The 27,805-nt window shown below is 41.9% G+C and overlaps 1 protein-coding gene across 3 annotated transcripts; it reads right to left on the bottom strand.

Annotated features, from left to right (window-relative positions):
• Positions 1 to 334: 334 nt before the first annotated feature.
• LOC137377070 (protein TBATA-like) lies at positions 335 to 26,907 on the bottom strand. Of its 3 annotated transcripts, none has more exons than XM_068046317.1 (10): positions 26,728 to 26,907; positions 22,197 to 22,269; positions 18,532 to 18,689; positions 16,779 to 16,991; positions 13,754 to 13,836; positions 11,179 to 11,340; positions 9,266 to 9,347; positions 7,993 to 8,167; positions 6,130 to 6,179; positions 335 to 3,258 (listed from the first exon to the last, which is right to left on the bottom strand). In XM_068046317.1, the coding sequence occupies exons 2-10, from the start codon at positions 22,238 to 22,240 to the stop codon at positions 3,068 to 3,070; spliced, it is 1,158 nt and encodes a 385-aa protein (XP_067902418.1). In that variant the 5' UTR covers positions 22,241 to 22,269; positions 26,728 to 26,907; the 3' UTR covers positions 335 to 3,067. The 3 variants fall into 3 exon arrangements, with proteins under 3 accessions (XP_067902418.1, XP_067902425.1, XP_067902434.1); XM_068046324.1 differs by having other exon boundaries at positions 22,197 to 22,266; XM_068046333.1 differs by lacking the exon at positions 26,728 to 26,907 and having other exon boundaries at positions 18,606 to 18,770; positions 22,197 to 22,256.
• Between the last annotated feature and the right edge of the window lie 898 nt (positions 26,908 to 27,805).

Genomic DNA, 27,805 nt, shown 5'->3' with positions numbered 1-27,805 from the left:
TAATCCATAATATTCTTGTCTAACAAAAATCCAAGTTTTGAAATTTTCAATTGATCCCACTCCCCCCGCCCCCCCAGCCCTTGCCTCCAGCATGGGCATCTTTTTGAGGGAGAGTTCCAGATTTCCACTACCTTTTGTTTAAAGAGAAACTTTTGTCACTCCAGCATGGTGGCTGCAGATGAACATCCATCACTTTTTAGCAAGTCCAGTGGAAACCATGAAACTATTGTGATAGGCAAGGCTGGATTCCTAAATTGCAGTTTCCTATCATGTTCTCTCCTGGGCGATTTGACACAGTCGCTAATAACAAATCTTGCACAAGGATTAGAGCAGTTAGCCAACAATGACTGAAGTAAACAACTGCAACCGTTAGATGTTCAATCATAACTTTTTATTTGTAGCTTCCAACATAAGCAGCCATGCAGCACACTATAATGAGCATCCACAATAATTCACTGCACGAAGACCAGTCTGAAAAATGGGCGTAAGTTCACTGTTGCCAGAACAACACCAGCTGCCTCATGTTGAAAAGTAGAAAAGATTTATTAACAGGCACAGTCAGGAAAAGGGTCTGAGTAAACAGATATTTGTCTTTCGCTGATACTTGTGAAAGAGAGAGAGTGCATTACTGTGGTCAGCACAGTAATGACAATATATCTAGCTAGTTGAGGTGAGTATAACAAGGAAGAGCACACGTGGAAGAAAAATTAGCCCTCTTGCAAATTAAATATTGGTAAAGACTAGAATTTATATAACACCTTTCACAACCACAAGATGTCCCAAAGTGTTTTAGAGCTAATGAAGGACTTTTGAAATGTAGTCACTGTTGTAGGCAACACAGCAGCTAATTTGCACACAGCAAGCTCCCATAAACAGCAATGTAATAATGACCAGATTAATCCGTTTTGTGATGTTGATTCAGGGATAAGTATTGACCAGAATACCAGGGATATCTCTAGCTCTTCAGAATTGTGCCATGGGATCTTTTATGTCCACAAGAGCAGGCAGACAGGGTCTCGGTCTAACCTCTCATCTAAAAGACAGCATCTCCCTCGGTATTGCACTGTGATGTCAGCCTAGCTTTTTCTGCTCAAGTCCTGGAGTGGGACTTGTACCCACAGCCTTCTGACTCAGTGGCAAGAGTGCTTCAACTGAGCGACAGTTGATATCTATGCAATCTGCTTCAATAGTTAATTCTGAACAGTGACTTCCAATTAGTAAAATATGTTTCAAAGTAGATGGTTCCCATTTACTAAGAGCAAGCCATTTATGACTCATATATAGGGTTATACACCAGATTTCCCCAGACTGCAGGATAACAATCAGCACCAAAAGTTCATTTGCTGTAATTTTTTTTACCAACCTCTTCCTCTCTGCAATTTAAGAGATGGTTGTTGACACGAGGTTTCTATGTGAATTTTTGTGATGTAATTGTGTCCATTTTACTAATCTGGGCTTTTCATTCTCTGAAATACTGGCATTAAAGCTGAATTTCTTCAATGAAAACCCCTTTTTTAATTTAAAAAAAAATGATGTTCCAGAGGCCTGGACTAATAATCTGGTGATATGTGTTCAAATCCCACCATGGCAACTGGGGAATTTAAATTCAATTAATTAAATAAATCTGGAATAAAAGAAGCTAGTGTTAGTAATGGTGAACATGTAACTACCAGATTGTCATAAAAACCCATCTCATTCAGCAGTGTTCTTTCAGGAAGGAAGTCTGCCATCCTGACCTGGTCTGGCCTGTATGTGATTCCAGACCCACGGCAATGTGGTTGACTCTTAATTGCCCTCTGAAATGGCCTATCGAGCCACTCAGTTGTCAAGCTGGATCACCACCACCTTCTCAAGGGCAGTTAAGAATGGGCAATAAATCCTGATCTTGTCAGCAACGCCCATATCCTGTGAATGAATTTTTTTTTTAAATGCTACCTTGCTAGTGCTCTTGTCCCAAGAACAAATTGCACCATAGGGGAGAATAACGAATATTGGTACCCTGGTCAGACTGGTATGAATTGTTCACTTTGGCAAATGGGAAACTGTAAGGTGGCCTAATTAAAGTTCTCGAGATTATGAAGGGACTCGCAAATTTCTCACTATGGTTTAGATTAGAGATACAGCACTGAAACAGGCCCTTTGGCCCACCGAGTCTGTGCCGACCATCAACCACCCATTTATACTAATCCTACACTAATTCCATATTCCTACCAAACATCCCCACCTGTCCCTATATTTCCCTACCACCTACCTATACTAGTGACAATTTATAATGGCCAATTTACCTATCAACCTGCAAGTCTTTTGGCTTGTGGGAGGAAACCGGAGCACCCGGAGAAAACCCACGCAGACACAGGGAGAACTTGCAAACTCCACACAGGCAGTACCCAGAATCGAACCCGGATCCCTGGAGCTGTGAGGCTGCGGTGCTAACCACTGCGCCACTGTGCCGCCCTAAAGTGTTCAAATGCATGGGGCCACAAAGGAGGAAGTTAAGAATAAAAAGGGAAATTGGGCAGAGCCTTTTTAAATAAAGGGTTTGAAAAGTCCATTGAAGCAGGTGGTATAATGGCTTCAAGAGGCAATGAGGTGTCTTTTTTTTTAATAGAGACTGGATTAAAGATTATGAGGTGCATCTAAGATGTAGCATGAGCATGTGATACATTCATACATGAATCTTTAATCCATTGCTAAGAACTCTTGCTAGGTGTGGTTAAGAAAGATGGTCTTAAATTAGGGCTTTCTCTATGAAAGATTGTTAAGTTTTTAGGTCTGTACTGAAGTGAATGAGAAGTGATTTAAATAATATTTTTAGGTGTATAGTCGTGGTACAAGTAGGTAGGGATAGTAACCATATTTCTATTTCAAAGATTCAGTGTTGTTACTCTGAAGTTCTCCTTTAAAACTGCTGCTTTTCCTCTCAGTGGTAGAATGTGTTTGGACAAATCTGTAATTCAGCTCAATGAAGATGTAAGTATAGTCTGACACATCAATGCTTAATTTACCTCCAAAAACATTTACTGATAACAATTCTGCATGCTCATTTGTTGCAAACTCTGCCTCTATTTTAAGGTTTAGATAAATCTGTCTTACTGTGGCACAACTTCCCACTCAATATGGGTGAAGAAGGCACGATGAGTACTTTCTTTGTGGATCCAAGAGTTTTCGACTTTTTGATAGTTTTAGTTTGTGGACTGTACTGGCGAGCACAGGAATTCGACGTGGTCATTTCCAGCATTTTGGCGTCTCCCTCTCTCTCTGAATTATTAGAAGTTATAATAACTGTGATAAATACATGATAATATTCTTCAAGTAACCCCATATTTCTAATGCATAAATCATATATAGCCTGTTCCGAAAGCATAGACTTACCAGGGTGCAATGCTGCAAGGGAAACTCACTACTTTTATTGACTTTTTATTAAACTTAATTTATTTTGGAGAGGGAAAATTGTATTGATGCTGCAATGATATCTCTGTCTGGTGTTTTCAGATCAGTAATTAGGTGATACACATATCAGGAATAACTGAACAGGCTAAGTTTCTTTCCTCTAGAAAAGACTGAGGGATGACTTGATAGAGGTCTTTAAAATTATGAAAGCGTTTGATAGGGTAGGCGTAGAGAAAATGGGATGAATTTTACATGTCTGCCACTGATAACTATGGTGGTCTGCCTGCCGTAAATGGCCGGGGCGGCCAGCCCCTTCCCACCCAACCCCACTATAGGGCCACCATGAGGCCTTGCTGCTGCTGGCAATATCAGGCTGGGTCTTCCTCTGGCGGGTCTCTGCTGGAGGCATTTTCCATCCCCAACCTCCCCCCCCCACTCCCCCCGTCAACTGCCATGACCCCCGACGTCTGGAGGCTGTAAAATCCAGCCCAATGTTCCCACTCGTGGGAGAGACCAAAGCTAGGGGTCACAAATATAAGATAGTCACTATAAATCCAATCAGCTGGGGCCAGACGACTAGTGGGGCGCCCAAAGCTCTGCTTCAGTGATGCTTGCAAGCGTGACATCAAGGCCCTAAATGTCGACTATCGCACCTGGGAGTCACTAGCTGGCAAAAGAGGGAAATGGCGACATATCCTGTGGACTGGTGCGTACTACCATGGCGACCAGCTGCCACAGCAGCTTGGCAACAGGCGCCAACATCAAAAACAACAACTCATATCGTCACTTGGCAGCTTCACGTGTGGCAGAACCTGCCTCTCAAGGATTGGCCTTCACAGCCATCAGCAAAGGTGCACCAAGAGAACACACCCCACCTAAATGGATTGTTTGCTGCATGTCCATCATCTTCCATAGATGGAACAATGCCAACCAATATCGTAGCAACATGTTCCAAGGTGTTTCACAGGAGCATTATCAAACAAAATTTGATACTGAGTCACATAGAGATATTAAAGCAGATGGAGATAGGTTTTATGGAGTGTCTCATAGGAGGAGAGAAATTTAGGGAGGGAATTCCAGAGCTTAGGAACTTGACAGTTGAAGGCACAGCTGCCAAAAGTGGAGCAATTACAAACAGCAATGCTCTAGAAGTTAAAATTGCAGGCATGCAAGTATCTAAGAGGGTTTTAGGGCTGAAGGAGTTTAGAGATAGGCAGGGGTGAGACCATAGAGAGATTCGAAAACGGATGACAATTTTAGAATCGAGGCATTGCTGGACTGGGAGCCAATGTAGGTTAGTGAGTATAGGGATGATGGATGAATGAACTTGGTGCGAGTTAGAACATGAGCAGCAGAGTTTTGGATGACTTCAAATTTACCGAGGGTTGAACGTGGAAGGACAACGAGGAGTGCATTCGAATAGTCATGCCCAGAGGTAACAAAGACATAGATGAGCGTTTCAGCAGCAGATGAGCTGAGGCAGGGGCAGAGTCAGGTGATGATACAGAGGTGGAAATAAGCAATCTTAGTGATGGTACAGATAAGTGTAGGAAGCTCATCTCGTGGTCAAATATGACACAGGTTGCGAACAGTCTGGTTCAGCCTCAAATAGTTGTCAGGGAGAGGGATGAAGTTGGTGGCTAGGGAACAGAGTTTATGGTGGGAAACGAAGACAATGACTTCATTCCTCCCAGTACTTAGTTGGAGGAAATTTCTGCTCGTCCAGTACTGGATGTCAATCTGACAATGTAGAGACAGTGGAGAGGTCGAGGGAGGTGGTGGTGAGGTAGAGGACCAAGAAATTGCATTTACATAGAGCCTTTGCTATGTTAAAAGTCCCAAGGTGCTTCATAAGAGCATTGTCAAACAAAATGTGGCACCGAATCATGTAAGGAGATACTAGGACAGATGAGCAATTTTAAGGAGGAGAGTCGGAGAGGTTTAGGGAGGCAATTCCAAAGCTTATTGCCTAGGCAGCTGAAGGCACTGTGCCAGTGGTGGAGTGATTAAAATTGAGAATGTGCAAGAAGCCAGAATGGAAGAATGCAGAGATATCGAAGGATTGTAGAGCTGAAATTCCCTCCACAGAGCTCTCCACGTCTCCCTCACTATCTCCCTCTCTCTTCCTTTAAGAGGGCCCTTAAAATCTACCTCTTTGACCAAGTTTTTGGCCACATGTCCTAATATGCCCTTATGTGCCTCATTGTGAAATTTTCGTTTGACAACACTCCTGTGAAGTGCTTTGGGCCATGAAAAAATGTTAAAGGCAATATATAAAGTTGTTGAGGTCCCACCCTACTGAAGAGGTACGTCAATGAGATGGAAGCCTAGTACCTGTTCTTCTTAATCACTCTTAATGGCCTATGAATCACAAATCTGTCCAAAAACACTCCAAAATCAGAAGATGGTTTCCTTATACCATTCTCGCATGCCGAGATAGAGCACGGGAAAATACGTAGAATCATAGCCCAGAGGGGGACTAGCTCTTTGAAAATGCTATTTGATAGTCCCATTCTCTTGTTCGTTCCTCATAGCCCTGCAAACTTCTTTTCTTGCCTGTTAGGTGATTATTACAACCCTATTACCCTACGTTTAGACCCTTTCATCCTTTAATACCTTATGTTGACTTACTGAGTTGTCTTGCATTATTTTAGCTGACCTTGGGTGTACCTCCTATTTGGATCAATTAATACAATAAAAGAAAATATTGTTAGACCCTCTGTTTCATAATCTGCGTACCTGGCTGTTTCTCCAAGATTGACTCCAGTCTTTGACATTGACATTGTGACCTGTGAAACAAAGAACCTCAGCTCTAATCAGTGAGAACTTATAATAAGTTGCCATCTCTTCTACTTATAATCCAATAAAGCTTGTAACATACAATGGGCCTATTCAGGGAAATGTGCTTGTAAGTTCGATTTACTGCTTTTATTCCAATTTTAAGCACTAGTAGAATATATTTATTTCCAACACATGCTTTTAAGTTTAAAATAGTGCAAGGTAACTCATAACAGTTCAATAAAGCTTCCCTAATAGGACAATCTCTAAATAGTACCATACTGGCAGATGGGTTGGTAACCAGAGGGCACAGATTTAAAGTAATTTGCAAAAGTGAGCGTAGGGCCATTTTTGAATTCCATTCTTTTCCCGTATTGTCCATCAGGAACGCAGACTGTTGACTTTTGGGTAGCATTTTATACTTGGAGGATGATTTAAGACGTGTGCTTAGTCCAGGGGCTTGTTTTTTAGCCCCCGCTAAAACTAGCGGAGCTGGCCGGGCACTAGAAATAGCACTGCCAGCCAGCGTGCCAGTTCCCTGGCTCCGTTCGCCCCTTGGCCATTTTCACAGAAACGGGATGAAGGTCAGCACGGCAGGGCTACCTGCCCTTATGCAGCAGTTAGCCAATCGGGCTTGTTCAGGGCCAATTAAAGGAGCCTAACTGGGATTTTCCCGTCAGCCTCCAGGTTCCTGCAGAGGGCGAGGGCCAGTTCAGCTGCCTGGAGGTGGCTTCTCGGTGGCAGACTGGGAGGCCAGTGCTCCAACCGGGCTTAGTGGCCCTCCCTGCCTGCCTCGGTGCAGCAGCAGCTGCAAGCTGCCCTATAGAGAGTCTGTTTTCAGTGTCCCCCCCTCCCTCTCCTCGCCCCAACCCAACTATAGTGGTGGCCTGGCTGCAAAGCTATTTTTATTTTTATTTTGAATTTTAGAAAGTTGGAGAGAGAGCACCTCCATTGTGAAGCACACTCTCCTTCACTTAACTGCCATGGCATCCTGCTGCTACTTTCAAGTTGGAGGACCTCTGATTGGCCCTCCAGCTTTGAGAGCCCACCCACTGTTCTTAATTGGACAGTGAGCCTGCCCTCTGGCCATTAATCGGCCAATCCAGGGAAGGTCACAATGAGCAATTTCCCACATGGTGTGGTCTTCTGGCCCACATTTGAGCCGGATGGCGAGGTTCAGAAGACCACTGGGAAAATTCTGCCCTGGTGTTCTATACATGGCAATAAATTAGAAAGTGCTTGTGTACATTGGAACTGGAATCAGAGTTATTTGGAGTCAACTATTTAGCATCTTTCACAACCTCAGGACATCCTTTATACTGAAGGAAATACTTTAGAAATGTAGAAAACATGGCAGCCAATTTATACGCACCAAGGTCCCACAAACAGCAATGAGACAATACCGAGATAATCTGTTTTTTAGTTATGTTGGTTGAGGCAGGATGTAGGGGAGAACTCCTCAGATCTTCTTCAAAACAGTGTAATGAGATCTTTTACATCTACCTAAGAGGGCAGCCAGGGCCTTGGTTTAATGTTTCATCTAAAAAAAACAGTAACCCCAACAGTGCAGCACTCCCTCCAGACTGCACTGGGAGTGTCAGCCTGGATTTTGTGCTGAAGTCTCTGGATTTGGGACTTGAACATAGAACTTTGTGAATGAGGAGCAACTGACACCTGATGATAGTGACCAACAGAAGGACTGCAAACAGTATCCACATACAATCTACAAAAACAGAAAAGTGCAGAAAACCTTTTTTTGTGCGAAAATTATAAAATATAAACTGTGTACCACTCAAGAGGTCAGAATTAAAGGGTGATACAGACCTGGCACGACGTCTCTCACATGCAGACTGTGCTCGGAACATCGTCGTGTCTGTATCTTCAGCTGACTGACGAGAACTTAAGCTTTCTTTCAAAGTGGTGCAGGTTGGAACGTTTGAACTACCGAACCTCATGTTGGCCACTGCTATTCGAATCAAATCCAGCATCATCTCTTTCTCTAAAGTAGGGTGAAACACAGAGTGAGGGGAAATGTAATTGGCAAAAGGTGATGCTCGATATTTAATTCAAATTTAATAACAGGCTGGCCTCAAAATCCTCTCGGGGTAAAAAAAAACAATCACGTTCTTTAAACCAGGTATGAAAGATTACAACAACTTGCATTGATATAGGGCCTTTAACAGTAAACCATGGCAAGGCACTTCACCAGGCGTAAAAAACAAAGTTAGGCACTGAACTACATAATAAAAGACGGGTGGCCAAAAGCTTAGTCAAAGAGGTAGATCTTAAGGAGTGTCTTAAAGGAAGATAGAGAGAGGTAGAGAAGACTGGGGAAGGAAATAGGGGCCAGACAGATGAATGCACGGCCGCAAATGGTGGGGCAAAGGTTTGCTTTAAAATAAAAGCAAAATACTGCAGATGCTGGAAATCTGAAATAAAAACAAGAAGTGCTGGAAATACTCAGCAGGTCTGGCAGCATCTGTGGAGGGAGAAGCAGAGTTAACGTTTCAGGTCAGTGACCGTTCTTCAGAACTGGTTTGCTTTAACCTGGGTGATGTCTAGCTTCTTGAGTGAGCTGCACCCATCCAGGCAAGTGGAAAGTATTTCATCAGACTTCTAGAAGAGCAGAAAATTGGGGAGCAGAGGGGGAGATTATTAAAGAAAGGAAAAGAGGCAGGAGACAAATGTTAAAGTTAGACAAACATTTCAAAACTGTGGACAGTGAGGTGTGTCTGCCAATTGTTTTATTTTGAAGAGCAATGCCCAGAGTTTCTGCATGCCGTTTCTCAAACTATCAACCCATCTTCCATCAAAGTTACCGCAGGAGATCAGAAAAACACCCTAAGAAATGTTACCCCCACTTGCCTTATATCTAAAAAGTGAAACTTAAAATATCCCATGTTCACATCATCCTGAACTTGTAACCTTGCTGAACACAGCTGGTAGTAAGGTCACCTGGGCAGTGAGCGTAAGAGTGTTTTTAGAAGTGAAGTCATTGCAGGAAATGCGGCGGCTAATGTACGAACAGGGAGATCCCATAAAAAGTAATGGGTTGAGAAGGTACCACTGCGTAATAATCTGGGGCTACCTCACTAACCTTTATGTCCTGTTGTGAGTAACCAATGCTGTACAGCTTGGAGTGAATCAGTTTGCAAAATCTGAGACAGCAGCTCCAGAACCTGAGTGAAGGGCAGCACATTGTACAGATTTAATTAAATAGAGTGGATCGTTGCTTCACTAACACTAACTGTGATAAGAAAGACATACATTTTACACACATAGTGCTCCTCCACAAACTCGACAACCAATTTGTTTGCTGGGTGGGGACAATGATAATAGTGAAGTGGAAAGGGGCGTATCTAAGTCTATTGCCATCATTGTTTCAGGTTGTCATGTGACCAGGCTAGATAAGTGAAAACGTTTTGTGCTTTGGTTCCAAGTTCTCTTTATGTTTCTCCTTTCCAATCCTAACCAGGCAATCAAAATAATTAATTTATTTTAAAATGGGCATGGTGATTCTCTTGAACTAGGAACGTTACGCTGCACCTTTATAGAGCTGTGGTTTGACCACAGGTAGAGTACTGCAACCAGTTGTGGTCACCACACTTAGGAAAGATGTGAAGGTCCTTGAGAGGGTGCAGAGGAGATTTACTAGAATGGTTCCAGGGATGAGGGAATTTAGCTACAACGTTAGGTTGGAGAAGCTGGGGTTGTTCTCTTTGGAGCAAAGGAAGTTGAGGGGAGATTTAATAGAGGTGTACAAGATTCTGACAGATTTAGATAAGGTAGACAAAGAAAAGCTGTTCCCATTTGCTGATGGTACAAGGACGAGTGCACACAGATTTAAGGTTTTGGGTTAAGTTTAAGAGATACAGGGGGGATGTGAAGACGATCATTTTTACACAGCGAGTGGGAATGACCTGGAAGTTGCTCCCTATGAGGGTAGTGGAAGCAAAGATGATCAACGATTTCAAAAGGAAATTGGTTGGGCCCTTGAGTAAAATAGATTTGCAGGGCTACTGAGATGGAGCAGAGGAATGGGACTGACTGGATTGCTCTATTGATGACAGGGACTCGATGGGTCAAATGACCTCCTTCTGTGCCGTAATTACTCTATGACCTAAACTCACATCATCTCCCATCGGATTGGGAGTTTACAGAATCCTCCAAAGGTCATTGCAGGACTGCTTTTGTTATTCCATATGTGAGCAGGAAAAAGGTTAGACAGTGACACAGTTGGTCAGTAGGATGTTTTACTGCCCATTGGAGTTTGGGAATCCTATTTACACATAATATTACGGTACTCGTGTGAATACAGGATTTATGTAGGATGAAGAAGATAAGTTTGATATGTGTCTGTTCCAAATATTGCATTTCACATGACACTGAAGGCGCAGGCTAAAACAAATGGTGGTACTCTGTTATCACAACAACTGGCATTTATATAGAGCTTCTTACATCCACCTGAGAGGGCAAGCGGGGCCTCGGATTAATGTCTCACTTGAAAGAAGTCAGTACAGTGCTCCTCCAGTACTGGCACTGAGCGTGTCAACCTGGATTATGTGCTGAAGTTTCAGGAGAGTTGGACTTGAACCTATGATCTTTCGATCCAGAGGTGAGAGCATGACCCACTTAGATATAATGTTCTAGAGCTGCAGAAACTCATGCCAAAGCCAAATAAGCAGGGACTTGTTTTTAATTCACAGTATTTAGACACCACTGCATTTACCGCCCATCCCTAATTGCCCTTGAGAAGGTGGTGGTGAACTGCTGCAGTCCATGTGATGCAGGTACACCCACAGTGCTGTTAGGAAAGGCGTTCCAAGATTTTGACCCAGTGACAATGAAGGAACGGCTGATATATTTCCAAGTCAGGATGATGTGTGATGTGGAGGGGAACTTGCCAGTGGTGGGGTTCCCATGCATCTGCTGCCCTTGTTGTAAGTTTGGGAGGTGCTGTGAAAGAAGCCTCAATGATTAAGAGATGCAACAATTTCTGGAACTACTCACAAGAACTTCACGTTCAGCCACTGTCAGGCCTGGTCTAGCACAGTCAGTGGCTCCAGCACGTGAGATTGGTCTGGAGGCAGTCCAGGATATGGGTCTTGTTGGAGAAGGGCATAGACGCCCTCTCTCACCAGAATATTGGTATCCCCATTTTAGATTCTCCTCCTATGTAAAAAAAAAACATTTTAAGAACAGTCTGATTTTTACATCCTCCAGAAGCATGACACAGAAGGTTGTGCAGGTTCATTCATGATCCAACAATACTAAAGTTTCAGGATGTTACTGAAATGTTAAATTTTCTATCAGTTGGCACAGAACCAATTAAAGATTTACCAATCCATGATGCTCCAAGTTGATAGATCTTTCCATTCATTAGTGATTAGTGCCCTCTTTAGTGCTATGATAAGGAACATTAGAACAATACCAGGTCAAACAGCCCCTTGAGCCTAGTTTCGCCATTCAATGAGATCATGGCTGATCTGTGACCTAACTCAATATTCCACCCTTTGCCCCATATACCCTTAATACCTTTGGTTAACAGAAATCTATCAATCTCAAGATTTGAAATTAACAACTGGCCCAGCAACAACTGTCCTTGATGGAACAGAGTTCCAAACTTCTACCACCCTTTGTGTGTAGAAGTGTTTCCTAACTTTGCTCCTGTAATATTTGCTTTAATTTTTAGGCTATATCCCCTAGTCCCAGACTCCCCAATAGTTTCTATCTGCCCTATCTGTTCCCCTTAATATCTTGAAAACTGTGATCAAATCACCCCTTAACCCTCTAAATCCCAGTGAATGCAACTCTAGTCGTTTATTTGACACCATTATCTAATGAAAATACATCAAATTCAGTCTTGAAAATTACAACTGACCCAGCATACACACCCTTTTGAGGGACAGAATTTCACTTTTCCACTATCCTTTGCGTGATATTGTGTTTCCTGATTTCTCTGTATGGTCTAGCTTTAAGGTTGTGCCCCCTTGTTCTGGATTTGCCTACCAGAGGAAATAGCTTTTCTACATCTATTACTTTCACCGTAAACACCTCAATTAGATCACCCTTCAATTTTCCAAACTCTTGGGTATACATTTCACATTTACGCAACTTGAACCTCATAATTTAACCCTTAGGCCCTGCTATCATGTTGGTATCATTACAGAGTCTTAATCGCACCCCATGTGGAGTATTGGAATGCCTTAAGGAAAATTGGTTCCTTGTCCCTATAAAGCGGATATCCTAGTTATGTGGCCTCTATTATATTAACTCTTTTCATTTCCACCTTTTGGTACTGAAGATACTTACTGAACAACTGGGAAGACTGGCCACTGTTGGTCAGTGGCAATTCCATTTCAATAGGATCTCCTTGATTTTCAAACAATGCAGCCATGGACCATGTGAACTCTAACATCAAAACCTAACTTGTTAAGAATGAAACTAGAAACTGCTGCATTAAATATAAAATGATAGTTTTCCTATTTTTCTATTATTTAAATGCACATTTTGGGGAGACAGATTTATTTGCACTCTGCAAAGTAAGGGATGTTCACTTACTGAGAATGCAACACTCCCACTTTGGACACTCGTTGTCAACTCTGGTTGGATGTATTCCTGGAGGTTTCATCACACGATCTCCCAATGCCCCACCCCCCTCCACCATTGGTCACTTGACACATCTGTCCGCATGAGGACCTGCCTTCCCACTCCCAATCAGACTGAAGAGACTCTTCATTATCCGATTGAATGATTCTCAACTTCAGTCAAACAGCCCTTTGTCCAACTCCAATTCTTTTTAACTAATGAGTGAGTGTCCAAAGCAATTCTTGAAAAAAAAACTTCATTTCTAATATGACCTTTTTTCTCCTGATTTATGCTCACAGCAGTGCTCTGCAGATCTAGGACAATCCCTGGAGGGTTGGCAACCCTTGTCTGGCAATCAATGGGTGAAATCCTACTCCCAATATTTTTTTCAAGATGGCTTTCATGAGGAATCTATTTTGTATTCATGCTAACTCTATTTTTTCAATCAGATTACTGACGGAAGGAATTTCTCCCCTATCCATCAACAGTCCCAGGGGAGGTATAGCACAGATAGGTGCAAACCAGTAGACTATTTTTCTCTTTCAGATCAACCTGCTTTATATTTCCAGCAATTCTTATGCTTAATCTCAGATTTCCAACATTCTAACAGTTTTCATCACACCTCAATTACTGTTGGACAATTCTTAGTGCTTTGGGTAAATCCACAAAGGAGCTTCACGCTCAACAGGTGGGACAAGCAAATTTGGGGAAATTATTCTTCATGGAATCACAAATCTTTCTCGACCGAAAGAAAGGAAAAGAAAGACTTGCATTTATATAGTGCCTTTCACAACCTCAGAATCAAAGCACTTTACAGCCAACAAGATACTTTTTTTGAAGTGTAGTCACTGATGTGATTTCGGATAGCTACAATAGAACATAACTGGGGCTTTGTAAAGATAGATGTTTACGTTACTGTGTGAATTTTATGGAGGCTTTAGATTTTTACAGGTTTACATTCTACAGATTAATGTCAGCCAAGATGAGAAACTGTCACCTCCTTTGCTTCTTTCATTGGTTCGGGAAAGAATTCCACCTTTGCCGTTAGGTCCCTCAGTTCTTCTCGCCAAGCTTGGGAGTCTGCACAAAACAGTAAAGGCAGTCACCGTCTCCAAAGGTCTCCAAGAAAGGAATTAGTTCAGACTAATTTGCACTTAAATTTGTTTCAGTCTAGAACTCGATGCTTTCTTGACCTTTAACATTATATACATTGAAACAAACCCATGTTAACCCGAGGCAATTTACTTTCCAGTTTTGCAGTAGTTTCCTTTCTGATTTCTTGCTGTATCTGATCCTTAGATGAATGAATTACTTCCCCTCTGTGTCCTAAATCTATGCTTAAACAGCTCCATTTTACCATGTTTCCGTCACATTAAAATTCAGTTAACAATTTCTCATTGATTAAAAAATTAACTTTACAAAGTTCAAAATTCTCATCAGAGTGACCATGAATTCTAAAGTAGTTTTCCAACACTGGCAAAAGCAACATGTTTAAAAATGTTTTCTGAAAAAGACAAGGTGGTGGGGTGGGGGGGGGGAGGCGCAAAGCTGAAGGTTGCCCAGTTATGACCTGTCCGTAATGAGCGTGACAAATCCACGCCAACAATTGCCATTCCTTTAGCCTACTTGCAATCATCAATAAAGCGATAGGTGGAGTCAATAACCGTGCCAACAAGCAGCACTTACTCGCCATTAACCTGTTCACTAGTGCCCAGTTTGAGCTCCACCAGGACCACTCAGCTCCTGACCTCATTACAGCCTTGGTCCAAACATGGACAAAAGAGCTGAACTCCAGACGTGACGTGAGAATGACTACCCTTGACATCAAGGCAGTATTCGACCAAGTGTGGCATCAAGGAGCCCTAGCAAAACTGAAGTCAATGAGAAAACTCTTCACTGGTTAGAGTCATACCTAGCACAAAGGAAGATGGTTGTGTTTGTTGGAGGCCAAACATCGGAGCTCCAGGACATCACTGCAGGAGGTCCTCAGGGTAGTGTCTAGGCCCCTAAGCCCAAGTATGTTCAGTTGTTTCATTAATGAACTTCCCTCCATCATAAGGTCAGAAATGGGGATGTTCAAAGATGTTTGCGTAGTATTCAGCTCCACTCACAATTCCTCAAATACTGAAACAGTCTATGCCCACATGTAGCAAGATCCATCCAGGCATAGGCTGAGAAGTGGCAAGTAACATTCTTGCCACAGAAGTGCCAGGCAATGACCATCTCCAACTCCCCTTGACATTCAATTACACTATGATTGCTGAAACCCCACTATAAACACAATGGTGATCATCATTGGCTGGAAAGTTAACTGGACCAGCCATATAAATATTGTGGCTGGAAGAGCAGATCAGAGGCTGGAAATTCAGTGGTGAGTGACTCCGCAAAGCCTCTCTACTACCTACAATACCCAAGTCAGGAGTGCTGTACTTATACCACATAGACTGCAGCGGTTCAAGAAGCAGCTCATCACCACCTTCTCAAGGGTAATTAGGGATGGGCAAAAAATGCTGGCCTTGTCAGCAACACCCACATCCCAAGAATAATTTTTTTTTTAAACACAAAACTCTACTAAAGTAATATCTCCACATTCAAATTCACTGACTTATGAAAAGTCCACCATCTGGTACAGTAAATAATGACTGCACTGATACATTCAAAAAGAATTTCATTCCCCCTTTGCCAATTGGAAGACAGTTATTCTGTCACTGTCCCAGCCCTCTGGAATTCTTTTCCAAAATCACTTTGCCTTGCTGCAATATTGCCTTCAAAAATCTCAAAGCCTTTTTCTTCAAATCTGCATTTGGCTTCCCAATCACTTCCTGCTTAGTGCTTTGACATCATCTTCCCCCAGATTCTGAGACATTCATCTTGTAAGGAGTGTAGTCTAAATGTTTAGATAAAATTACCTGGAATTTAATGGCACAGAAACAGGCCATTCAGCTGAACTGATCCGTGCCAGCGTCAATGCTCCACACAAGCCTCCTCCCACTCTCACCCTATCAACATATCCTTCTATTCCTTTCTCCCACATATGTTTTTCTAGCTTCCCCTTAAATGCATCCAAGCTTAATCACTCCTTGTGGTAGAGAGTTCCACATTCTCACCACTCTCTGGGTAAAGAATTATCTCCTGAACTCCCTATTGAATTTATTAGTGACTATCTTGTATTTTTTGTGGAAACATCTCTATGTCTATCCCATCAAATACCTTCATCATTTTAAAGACCTCTATCAGATCACCTCTAGCCTTCTCTTTTCAAGAGAAGATGCAACACAGGAAGAAGAATAGTTTCACTATGATACCTGGGTCAATAGAAAATGCAAGCTGTTGTTGGAGTTATGTCAATTCACTGAGTCCCTTCGATAGCTCGGCTGGTGCAGTGTTGAACTAGATCCTTGTTGCTTAATTTCTGGTATGAAGGTGTCTGTGCATTTAGGGAATGGGACCAAGTTAAAAAACCTTTTGCAAAGAGCCAGTAAAGGTGCAATGTGCCAAATGGCTTTTTGTAGGAACAAAAGGAGGCCATTCAACCCCTCAAGCCTATTCCGCTATTCAATGAACTACATCCTATCTCCATTCTCTTGCCTTGGTTCTGTACCTCATAATACATTTGGCTAGTAAAAACCTATTGATTTCAGATTTCAAATGATGAATTGAGCTCCTACTTTTTGTGGGAGGGAGCTCCACCCTCTACCACCCTTTGCATGAGAATGTTTTTTCTATCTTCTCCTGAATGGCCTGGCTCTGATTTTAAGGTTATGTCCCTTTATCCTAGACTACCCCACCAGGGTGATGTTAAAATATTATGATTCCATGGATTTTAGTTGGGGAAAAAACTTTAAAAATGGTTAGTCTGAACTCTGAAACTGGGCTCTAGGTCACTGAACTAGTCAATTAAAGGAGCTTTCTCCTTCCTTTGTTCTGTAAAATGAAGACCCTGCCCTTCCCTATAAGCCCTTTCCACTCCATGCATTAAACTGGAAATATACTCTCATGTCCATATATTCATTAATACTCACATAAAAAACCAATGTCAGGCTGTGCATCTTCTTTACATGGGGACTGTGATATTCCCGTGATGATATTGGCCGGTTGAGGAGGGGTTATGGGAATATTAGCACTGATTGGCCGCTTAGGTTTGTAGAAGTCTTGTTTTGGCTTTGGTGGTTTGATTGGTTCTTTGTGACAGACACCTTGATCATCCACCTTACAGATAAGTGTATTATTCAGACCTGCAACACAGTCAGTGGAGCCACCTGAGTACATCTCGGACTTGCATTTTAGTTGATAATAATAGTCTTGCTGAGGACTCTACTGTAACGCTAAGACAGAAGCTAGAGTGTAACGTACAAAATTTCCAGGCAGGGAAAGACCAGCTGGCCCATTGAACCTGCCACTCACCTCATTTATGATGGTCAGAGTAATGTGCCTAGACATCTCTACATAGAATTTCCAGCACTGAAGCAGGCCATTCTGCCCAACTGGTCTGTGCTGACATTCATGCTCTACATGACCCTCCTCCCACCCCTCTTCATCTCACCCCTATCAGCATATCCTTCTATTCTATTGTCCCTCATTTGTTTATCGAGCACCCCCTTAAATGTATCAATGCTATTCAACTCAACCACTCCCTGTGGTTGCGAGTTCCACATTCTCACCACTCTCTGGGTAAAGAGGTTTCTCCTGAATTATTAGCGACTATCTTATATTTATGGCCCCGAGTTTTGGTCTTCCCTCAAAAGTGGAAACATCTCTCCCTTTACCCTATCTGAATTTTATTTATCTATTTCACCTGTCATTCTCTCCCTTAAACTTGACCAAAGCTAATTATTAAAGAGTCTTAGATTCGGAGGTTCCAATTATAGTTACTGATCGGCATTACCACCAAACTAGAGATTATGGAGAATAAAGGTAGATGAGCATTCACAAACGGGAGGACACTGCAGAGATAATTAACTAACACCAAGAGTATGATCATTCTAACAGACAGTCAAGAATTACAGATGCATAGAATGGTTACAGCACAGAAGGAAACCATTCTGCCCGTCCTGTCCCTTTCGGCTCTCAGTAAGAGCAATTTAGCTAGTCCCCCTCCCCCACCTTTTCCCCATAGCCCTGCACACTTTGCTATTCAGATAATTATCCAATTCCTGTTTGAAAGCTACGATTGAATCTGCCTCCACCACACTCTCAGGTAGTACATTCCAGATCCTAACCATATGCTGCATGTCACCTCTGTTTTTTTTGCCATTCACCTTAAATTAGTGTCCTCCGGTTCTCGACCCTTCCCACCAATGGGGATAGTTTCTCCTTATCTACTCTGCCCAGTCCCCTCTATGAAATCTCCTCTCAACCTTCTGTTCACTAAGAATTAAAAGAATCCAATACATAGAAACATACCACACAGAAGGAGGCCACTCGGCCTACCATGCCTGTGCTGGCTCTTTTTAGAAACTAATCCCACTTCCCCCTGCACTTTCCCAACAATCTTGAACATTTTCTCCTGTCGAGTATTTATCCAATTCCCTTTTGAAAGTTACTATTGAATCTGCTTCCACTGCCCTTTCAGGCAGCGCGTTCCAGATCACAACTACTCCCTGCGTAAAATAATTCTCCCCATTTGCCTCTGGTTCTCTCAATTACCTTAAGTCTGTGTCTTCTGGTTACCGACCCTTCTGCCAGTGGAAACAATTTCTCCCTATCTACTTTATCAAAACCTTTTGATGATTTTGAATAGCTGTATTAAATCTGGTGTGGGTGTGCTCAGGTTACCTTTAATGTGGTACACCCTTTTGGGATGAGGGTTGTTCCGGGTGTAGAAGAACGGGTCAGTGGGAAGAGCATACTTGCAGGTGGTGTTATTTGCAGGTCTAGATGTATTATTGCCGAGAGAAGGTAGAGGTCTGCTTCGTGCCATCGATGGTTCGTTTCTAGACGCATTTTCAAAACGAATGGAAAATAAGCTTTATTACAAATCACTATTGAAGCGAAATATTGCGGCTGATGGAAATCTGGAATTTAAAAAAAAGGTCATGCTGTACTCAGCATGTCAGACATCATTTGTGGAGAGAGCAACAGAGTTAACATTTCAAGGCTGATGACCTTTTCTCTGAACATTTTGTCAAACTTTCACTTCTGCGTCATTGGCAAATTTTAAGATTGTGTTCCCGCAACAACAGCATCTTGCATTTATCTAGCACCCTTAATGTAGTAAAATGACCTAAAGCACTTCACAGGAGCGATTATCAAACAAAAGTTGACACCTAGCCACAGAAGGAGATATTAGGGCAACTGATCAAAAACTTGATCAAAGAGGTAGGTTTTAAGGAGTGACTTAAAAAAGTGAGAGACAGAGAGGATGAGGGAGGGAATTCCAGAGCTTAGGGCCCGGGCAGCTGAAGGCACAGCTACTTGAGGTGGAGTGATGAAAATCAGGGATGTGCAAGACCACACAATTAACGTGACCGTAATAATCAAAAAAGGAATGAAACAAGAAGCAGGGAATTGTAAACGAGCTTGTTTAACATCAGTAGCACTGAAATGCATGACAATATTGGACAGTGGGCTGTAAATGCTCATCTAAAGAATGTAGAACCTACGAGGGTTATTTCAATTTCCAAAGCAACACTTACAAGCCTCACGGGTTACTGGAATTCTTTGAGGAGGAAACATAAATTAGTGACTGATTTATATAGATTTTCAGGAGACACTTCACATAGATCTGCACATGGAGCTTTTCATGGCTCATTGAATTTATGCTAAGCTAGATTGCTGGAAGTGGCTTTGCAATAGAATTCAAATAGTGCCCAGAAGGCGGGTAAAGATTGGATTTGGGGCATCCTAAAGATGTCCGTCTTGGAGACTATTATGTTGCATTATTCAGAACTAACACAAAAACTGGTGATATCAGAGAGAACTTGGCATAACATTTTCAGTCACAAATCAGGTACGTCTGCACAGAACATTACCCGTGATGGAAATGGTGATTGGGAATTTGGACACGTCAACTCCCATCGTGATTTTTTTGTCCATTAACACAATTGGACTGAAAATCATGGAGGTTGACGTGATGAATTGTGCTGGATGTGCTGGAAATGCTAAGGGACATATGTAAAGGTAAATTTTCAACTTGGAGAATCTCAGTATGGAACCTTGCCTTCGGAAGCGCCAATCAAGAAATCGTGTTCAATGGTCCATGATTTTTCTTTTTTTTTAATAGATGGAAAATCGTGGCACGGACACATGTGCGATCTCCTGATGCATGCTTCCCGAGGGCCAGGCTTCGCACTGGGAGTGTACAAACAGCAAATTTACCCTATAGTTCCAATTCTGCTGGGATTATGGAAATGTTAGCTGTTATATCTAATCAGTCAGTTTAATTAAGAAATAAAAGAGAGAATTTGCATTCATAAAGCATCTTTCACAACTTCAGGCAGTCCTAATGTATTTTATTGCCAATGAATTGTAGTTACTGTTTTAATATAGTGTCATGCACACCGGATGTGCGATGATACAACTGCCATAGACTAACTCTGAAGAGTTATGAAAAACTGACTTTGACTTTAAAAGATGAACCTTTATTTTAAAAAAGTGAACAATGGTCCAAAATGAAGAAAAAGGAATTGGCCTTTTGTGTATTCAAACTGTCTGACAAAGACAAAGGATAAATCTCCAAAGCTAAGAGGTGTCAATTGAACCCATCCTACACCCATCCTAAAACATTCCAGAATTGAATGTCTTCTTCTGAAACAAAGAAGGTGTGAAGTAGCCACATCCTGGGCCATTGTGCGATCACCATGCGGAAGAGACCAGAGCGTCTCCTAACAGGAGGTGAGAGATAACAGCTTTACCTTAAAAAAAAGACAACCAGAGAGAGAGGGGGAGAGAGAAAGAAACAACATCCTAACAGCCTGTGTTCCAGCCAAGCCAGAAAGCACATGCCCTGCTGCAGAATCCTACATCTACAGTCTACAGCAGTGAGAGCTAGAAGTAACCCACTATCTTCACCTGAATCTTCAATCAAGAGAGAAATGTACAATAATCTCAGGCCTGCATCCATTGAGAACTTGATTTCCAAGAGAATTTAACAGGTTTATCATAACCTTCCGCCCTCCCCTCGACCCCCCCCCCCCCCTCACTAAAAGTCACCTTCCTTTTTCCCTTCTCTATCTGTTTCTTCTTTGTGTGTGTGTGCGAGCAAATGCGTGAGTGGATGCGGTTGTGACAATTTCGGGATATGGCACATTGATCAACAAACAACTGATTTTCTGATTTTTAAAACCTACAAGAAAACCTGTTACTGTCTGTTTATTGGAAAAATAAAACACCAAGGGGCTAAACTCTAATACAAATACACTTGCTGCGGTCAAGTGGGGAGTTGATCAGTGGGAACCACTCTCATTGCACCATGTGGTCGTAACAATAGGGAGACAATTTGTGCACAGCAAGCTCCCACAAACAGGAATGAGATAATGACCAGATAACAACTCATCTAAAAGACTGCACCTCTGACGGTGCAGCACTCCCTCAGTACTCCACTGGGAGTGCCAGCCTAGGTTATGTGCTCAAGTCTCTGAAGTGGGACTTGAACCCATTACCTTCCGACTCAGAGGGGAAAGTGCTGTCCACTGATGATATGTTGATATTCTGGAGAATTGTTTTATTACTTTTGAAGTAAGGGAGAAAATTCAAAATGTTGGAAACTGGTTATTCCCCTCTCTCTTCAGTTCAGAAAACATGCAGATTATATATGGCGATTGAAAGGACCAGGTTTAATGGGCAATTGGCCTTTTGACATTCCACTTCTTCTGTGTTTTAATGTGGTTATCATCCCACCCACTCCCAATGTCCCATTAGATTTTCCTTCTGGAATACACTTCTAAAAGAGATTTAACAGGTGATTTATTTTGGATTTTTAATGTATCGTGACATATAGTTACCCTCCAGAAACTTGTTCAGGCCAGAGATCATTGCCTAATACTGGGTTCCCAATATTTCATTCTCCTTAACAGAATAAGGGTTACTCAGATTAAAAAGCTGAGGTGCTTTTATCTAAGAAAAGAGAAAGCTGAGGCCTTTAAGATTATGAGATGTAGAGGTGTTTCCACTTGCGGTTGAGGCCAAAATTAGGGGCCATAAATACAAGATAGTCACTAATAAATCCAATAAGGAATTCAGGAGAAACTTCTTTACCCAGAGAGTGGTGAGAATGTGGAACCAACTACCACAGGGAGTAGGTGAGGCAAATAGTATAGATACATTTAAGGGAAAGCTGAATAAGCACATGAAGGAGAAAGGAATGGAAGGATATGTTAATGGGGAGAGACGGAGAGGGGTGGGAGAAGGCTTGTGTGGAGCATAAGCATTAGTCTGTTTCTATGTTTTAATTCTAGAATTTAATTCTATAAAAACTAGCTGTATAAAAAACTTGAACTTACGTATATCTGGGTGACCCCTCTTGGGGATCTGTTGGTGGCATCATCGCAGCCTCACATATGATTCACAACGCTGCTGAAGTAAAGGGCAAAAGGAAATATATGATGAACCCACAGCCTATTGTGATCAAGCAGCCAATCGACTATTCAGAAACCTGCTGTGTATTAAGCCAAACAATACTTCGTCTTAACCAACATACCATCGCCAGAATTCAAATTGCAAGGAGTGACCTAAATGTGCCCTACTTCAAGCTCTTCTGCTTCTGTCTTAAATGCTGAAAGCAAAACAGGGCTAGTTAATCGTCAAACATGAGGACAGTATCAGAGTAGCGTTTAGCACGAACACTCAAATGCTGTTTGTCACCATGGTCCTTATGTGATTGAACATTCTTATACTTTGCCTTTAGTTTAAATATTGACATCGGCTTCATAGAATAACAGCAACATTCTCTCTCTACAACAGTACCTTGTTATTTTCACTTTTATACCTGGGCTAAGAAAGACTTGCATTTATATAATACCTTTCACAACCTCAGGAGGTCCCAAAGTACTTTACAGCCAAAGCAGTACTTTTTACTGGTAGTCACTGTTGCAATGAGGCAGCCAATATGTACACAGCCAGCTTCCACAAACAGCAATGTGATAATGACCAGATAATCTGGGTTTAGTGAAACTGACTGAAGAGTAACTATTGGCCAGGACACATTGCTATGAGATCTTTTACATCCAGCTGAGAGGCCTTGGTTTAATGTCTCATCTAGCAGTACAGCACTCCCTCAATACTGTACTATGAATGTTGCCTAGGTATTTATGCTTAGGTTCTGAGGTGGGACTTGAACCCTTAACCTTCTGACTCAGAAGTGAGAGAGCTACCCACTGAGCTACAGCAGATACTGCAAATGTGCTGTCTGTGTCGTTAACATGTCCGTTTGCAAAATTAATTCATCCATAAAACTGTCCAGCTTAATTCAAAACACTGAAAATATACTGCAAACGTCAACCTGCAAATATTGACATATAGGTCAGTGATCCTTTGTATGAATTATTAATGAGCTTGCCACTCTAAGCTGACTCTGCATGCAATATAGCTGAGGCCCATTATGCAGAGCACGACCAAGGTTAATCAGAACAGGAGAGAAAACAAGGCACATTATGGAATAGTGGGTAGGTGACAACAAGTTTGGGTTGTGAAAAGCTGTAGATTGTAAGAGAAAGAAAAAAACTAAACTGTGAGTTCCACAGTTTTGAGTTCCCAGGAAAGAATCAGTCAAAGACTTTTCATCCTTTCATTCAATGGAACTCAATTAAAAATAATAATGAAGATCAGATTTAGATTCTGGAAATTTTTGACCTTGGAAGCTTTACTCAGCCTCTGACTGACACTATCTTTCCGTCCCTTTCTCACATGCACACACACTCACACACACTCACATACACTTACACACGTGCTTCTGTACTCACACACACACTTATAGGCACTCATACTCACACAAACACACGTGCACTGACACATAAGCATTGACACACAGGTCAGTGTACTCACACACATTTGGACACATACACTCACACATATGCATACACACATATGTTGTCATGTACACACATACACACACACACTCACACATATGTTGGCATGTGCACACACATACACTCCAACACACAAGTGTGTACACACACACTCACACACACACACTCATGCACATGTTGGTGCACACACACATATCCTGATATTGACTTTCTGTCCCTTAAATGCACAATCCGTTTTTTCCTCCCTGATAGATTATCACCAGGAATCCCAATTGGCCTTGGTGATTTTGACAGAAAATCGAGGGATGACCTGTTTATATTTGTATCCAGGATTTTTACCGTTCTTCCTCTGAAGTTACGACAGCCGATCAGGAAAATCCAAGGAAATTTCTAACATATGTTTCTCTCACACACATGCTAAGTGAAGAGAAAGAAAGACTTGCATTTTTCTAGCACCTTTCCGGATGTTCCAAAGCCAATGAAATACTTTTGAAGTGTAGTCACTGTTGTACTGTAGGAAACACGGCAGCCAATTTTCACACAGCAAGATCCCACAAACAGCAATGTGATAAAGATAACCTGTTTTTTGTGATGCTTTTTGAGGGATCAATATTGGCCAGGACACCAGGGAAAACTCTGCTACTCTTCCAAATAATACCTTTTATGTCCACTTGAGAGAGCAGAAGGTGTCACAGTTTAATGTCTCATCCAACAGACGGCACCTCCGACAGTGCAGCACTCCCTCCATACTGCACTGGCAGTGCCAGCCTAGATTCTTTGCTGAACACTTTGGATTGGGAAATGAACCCAAAACAGTCTGCCTCAGTAGCAAGAGTATAACCCACTGAGACACGGTAAGTGGAGTTAAGATACAAAAGCACTCTGCTTTTCGGGTTGTACTGACTAAAATTCTAAATATCTCTATCTGTGAATCTGTTGTGTTTTAATGTCAATAAAAATAATTATTTTGAAATGTATTCACCCTCAATAGGTCTTTAGTTCTCGGTACCCGAGAGGAGTGAAGAGAGAGTAAAAAAAAACCCAAGTGATGTTGCACATCTTCATTATTCTTTCACACAGGCCATTCCACCTGACATACACCCACAGGAGAACATTGAGAGAACAAAGTATCAATGTTTTTCTTTTGATAAAGTGAAGTTATTGATGTTAATCCGAGCCGTGAATTTGCTTTTTTCTGCAACCTTCAGATTGCACTAAATTTGAGCTGCAAATTGTTGTAAGTGTGAACTGATCTCAGCAAGACATGGCCAAAGGGACACCTGGGACCTTGGTGAATAATAGAACCAACAGTCTATCTCCTTATCCAAAATGTAAAGATTGAGAAAGAAACAGTGAAATGATGGAGGAGGGGAGTGAATTCAATTCGGATTAGAAACATAGGAACATGGGAGTAGTAGGCCATTCAGCCCATCCAACCAGCCCCGCCATTCAATACGATCATGGCTAATCATCCACTTCAATGCCTTTTTCTTACATTATCCTCATATCCCTTGATGTCATTTGTATTTAGAAATCTGTCAATTTCTGCTTTAAACATACTCAATGAATGAGCTTCCACAGCCCTCTGGGGTAGATACAGAATAGATGCAGTAGATATGGTAAAAGGAATAAAGAGAGGGAAAGAAAGATTGAATTAAGAGTGAAAAAAGATACAGAATGGAACTCAAAATTAAATTTAAAATGCTAAATTTTAAAACACTCTCCAAACAATTTACAACCTGCAGAAGTGAAACTCCACTAGTGTCAATTGTTCTTTTTCTGAGCCTCCGAGGTTTGATTTTCAAGTCAGGACCATATATCACGTCATTAAAAGAGCCCTAAATATCTGTGATGAAATTCATTCACATTTACGGAGTAAATTCAGCAATTTCCTGACACTCCTGGACAGTTTGAGGGAGAGCTCCTAATTTTCACCGTGCCAAAATTGTCCAGCAATTCAAGGTGATTCTCAACTCATCTCTTCCCCACTGTAAATTGCACCAATAAAAGTGTCGTTATTTACCCAGCTATTTCTGCGTCCTTAACGCTATGATTCAAAGCTCCCAACACACGTTGCTTCACTGGCAGGAGGGCAAATCAGGAATATGAGCAGCCCTCCTCACATCCATGAATGGCTGGTGACATTCCATACCCTAGAGTGCAAATTGGTCAATTTATCCCAATGTCAGACCATGTCATGGTTTATGATGTAATTGAAGCTGTCTGATAGATTTACTGACCCCTGCCTATTGGCCTGCCCTCAATATGTACCCTCACCACCCACCCTTCCCCCACTCCAATCCCCACTTTTGAGGGACAATGGATCACAATTAGATGTGTTGCCCACTTCACATCTGGGGAAGAGTAACCCTGGATCACGAATGGGAATTTAACATTTGAATCCACTATTAACCCCTAAGTCTAGCCAGGCTTCAACTTCAGAAAAACCTAAACTGTAAGGAAAAGAGTTGCGATTTTTCTACATTAGCAGGTGACAAAACAGGTTTAAATACTTGCCCAAAACACGATCCCTCCCATTCTGAACAGTCACAGGTGACTGGGGGTGGGATGAGGGAGATGAGTCAATGTACAGATCGCAGCGGGGGTGGGGGTGACACATCCCTCTAAGGCACAAAATAGATCAAGAAAGAGCGATTGTTACGAAATGAATTTTGTTTGAGGGAGGAGGGGGAGGGGAATCCCCTCAATATAAACACAGGAGCCATTTCGCATTGACTCAGCTGTAATAATTCAGAAAGGTCAGTGTTTTTGGGCCACTGTACGATTTTCTAATCTTATTTTAGAAAAAAAAACACAATTGCACACACACCAATCAATATTACTTAGTGTTTAGACAAAATACTATTCTACTAATACTTTTTCTCATAGATAAAACTGACTGGTTTAGTTTGGCACCTCCAGTAACTATTATTGTCAATATGTGGCAGACATATTTGACATATTCTCCACACTTGCACTGCCTTTTCCACACATTTGACCATCTTACCTGTTCTTTGTTCCCGCAGTGCTGGACCCACCGGGAGTCCCGTTCACTCCCTGTCTGTCTATCTGTGCTTTCTCTCTTCCTCTTTAGCACACCTCGATCTCAGAGCTCTGTGAGCTGAATTCAGCTTCGCCTGATGTTGAAGATCTCGCCGTTAAAACACACTCTTACATACAACGCACAAACTTAATTTTTCCTCCCCTACCCACCCGCCCCCAATCCTAGTCAGAAGACCAGACACACGAGAACAGATTGGGCTGGTACCAGAACGAACAAGCTCCTTCCAGACACAAAACACACAAACAACAGAATATCCCACGGGTTCAAGATGAAATTGGTTGAGAACCCAGGAGGTCAATCTCATCCACCGCGGGCAGTAATTAAAATCACTGTTCTCGACGTGTTACCAACCTCATAATGACACGGCCAGCATCTTAAAGTAACACTGGGCAGCAATAAACGCTCCTATTTCAGCCTTGAAAAATATTGTTCATTTAAACAGGTAAGTTTCAGCAGGGGCAAGAGTTCAGGCAAGATTTACTAGAATGATACCCAGGGATGAGGGACTTCAGTGACTTGGAGAGACTGGAGAGGAAGATGAGGTTAAGGGGAGGTTTAATAGAGATGTTCAAAATCAGGAAGGGTTTTAACAGCAAAATCTGCCCCAATCTTCGTGATGTCAGTTGAGGATAAATATTGGTCAGTACATTGGGGAGAATTACACTGTTCTTCTTTAAAATAGTGGCCATGGGATCTTTTACATCCACCTGAGAGGGCAGACGGGACCTCAGTTTAACATCTCACTTGAAGAGTGGCACCCCCAACAGTGCAGCACTTCCTCAGTTCTGCACTGAAGCATCAGCCAAGATTTGCTGCTCAAGTCTTTGCAGTGGGACTCTGAGAAGGCACTATATAAACGCAACTTGTTATTGTACATGGGCCATTTTATGATTCCACATTTCTATGAAAAATCTATTGTGTGCCTCTTATTCTATTAGATCCAGTTGAATTATGGAGTACCACCTCTCAACTCTTATCTGAAATGTATCACAACCTGTGTAGATTCTAATTTCCACATGCA

Source organism: Heterodontus francisci, chromosome 1, assembly GCF_036365525.1.
Source record: "Heterodontus francisci isolate sHetFra1 chromosome 1, sHetFra1.hap1, whole genome shotgun sequence".
Taxonomy (NCBI): domain Eukaryota; kingdom Metazoa; phylum Chordata; class Chondrichthyes; order Heterodontiformes; family Heterodontidae; genus Heterodontus; species Heterodontus francisci.
Note: the sequence above shows the minus strand (reverse complement) of the source record. Positions and strands in the feature narration are given on the sequence as shown.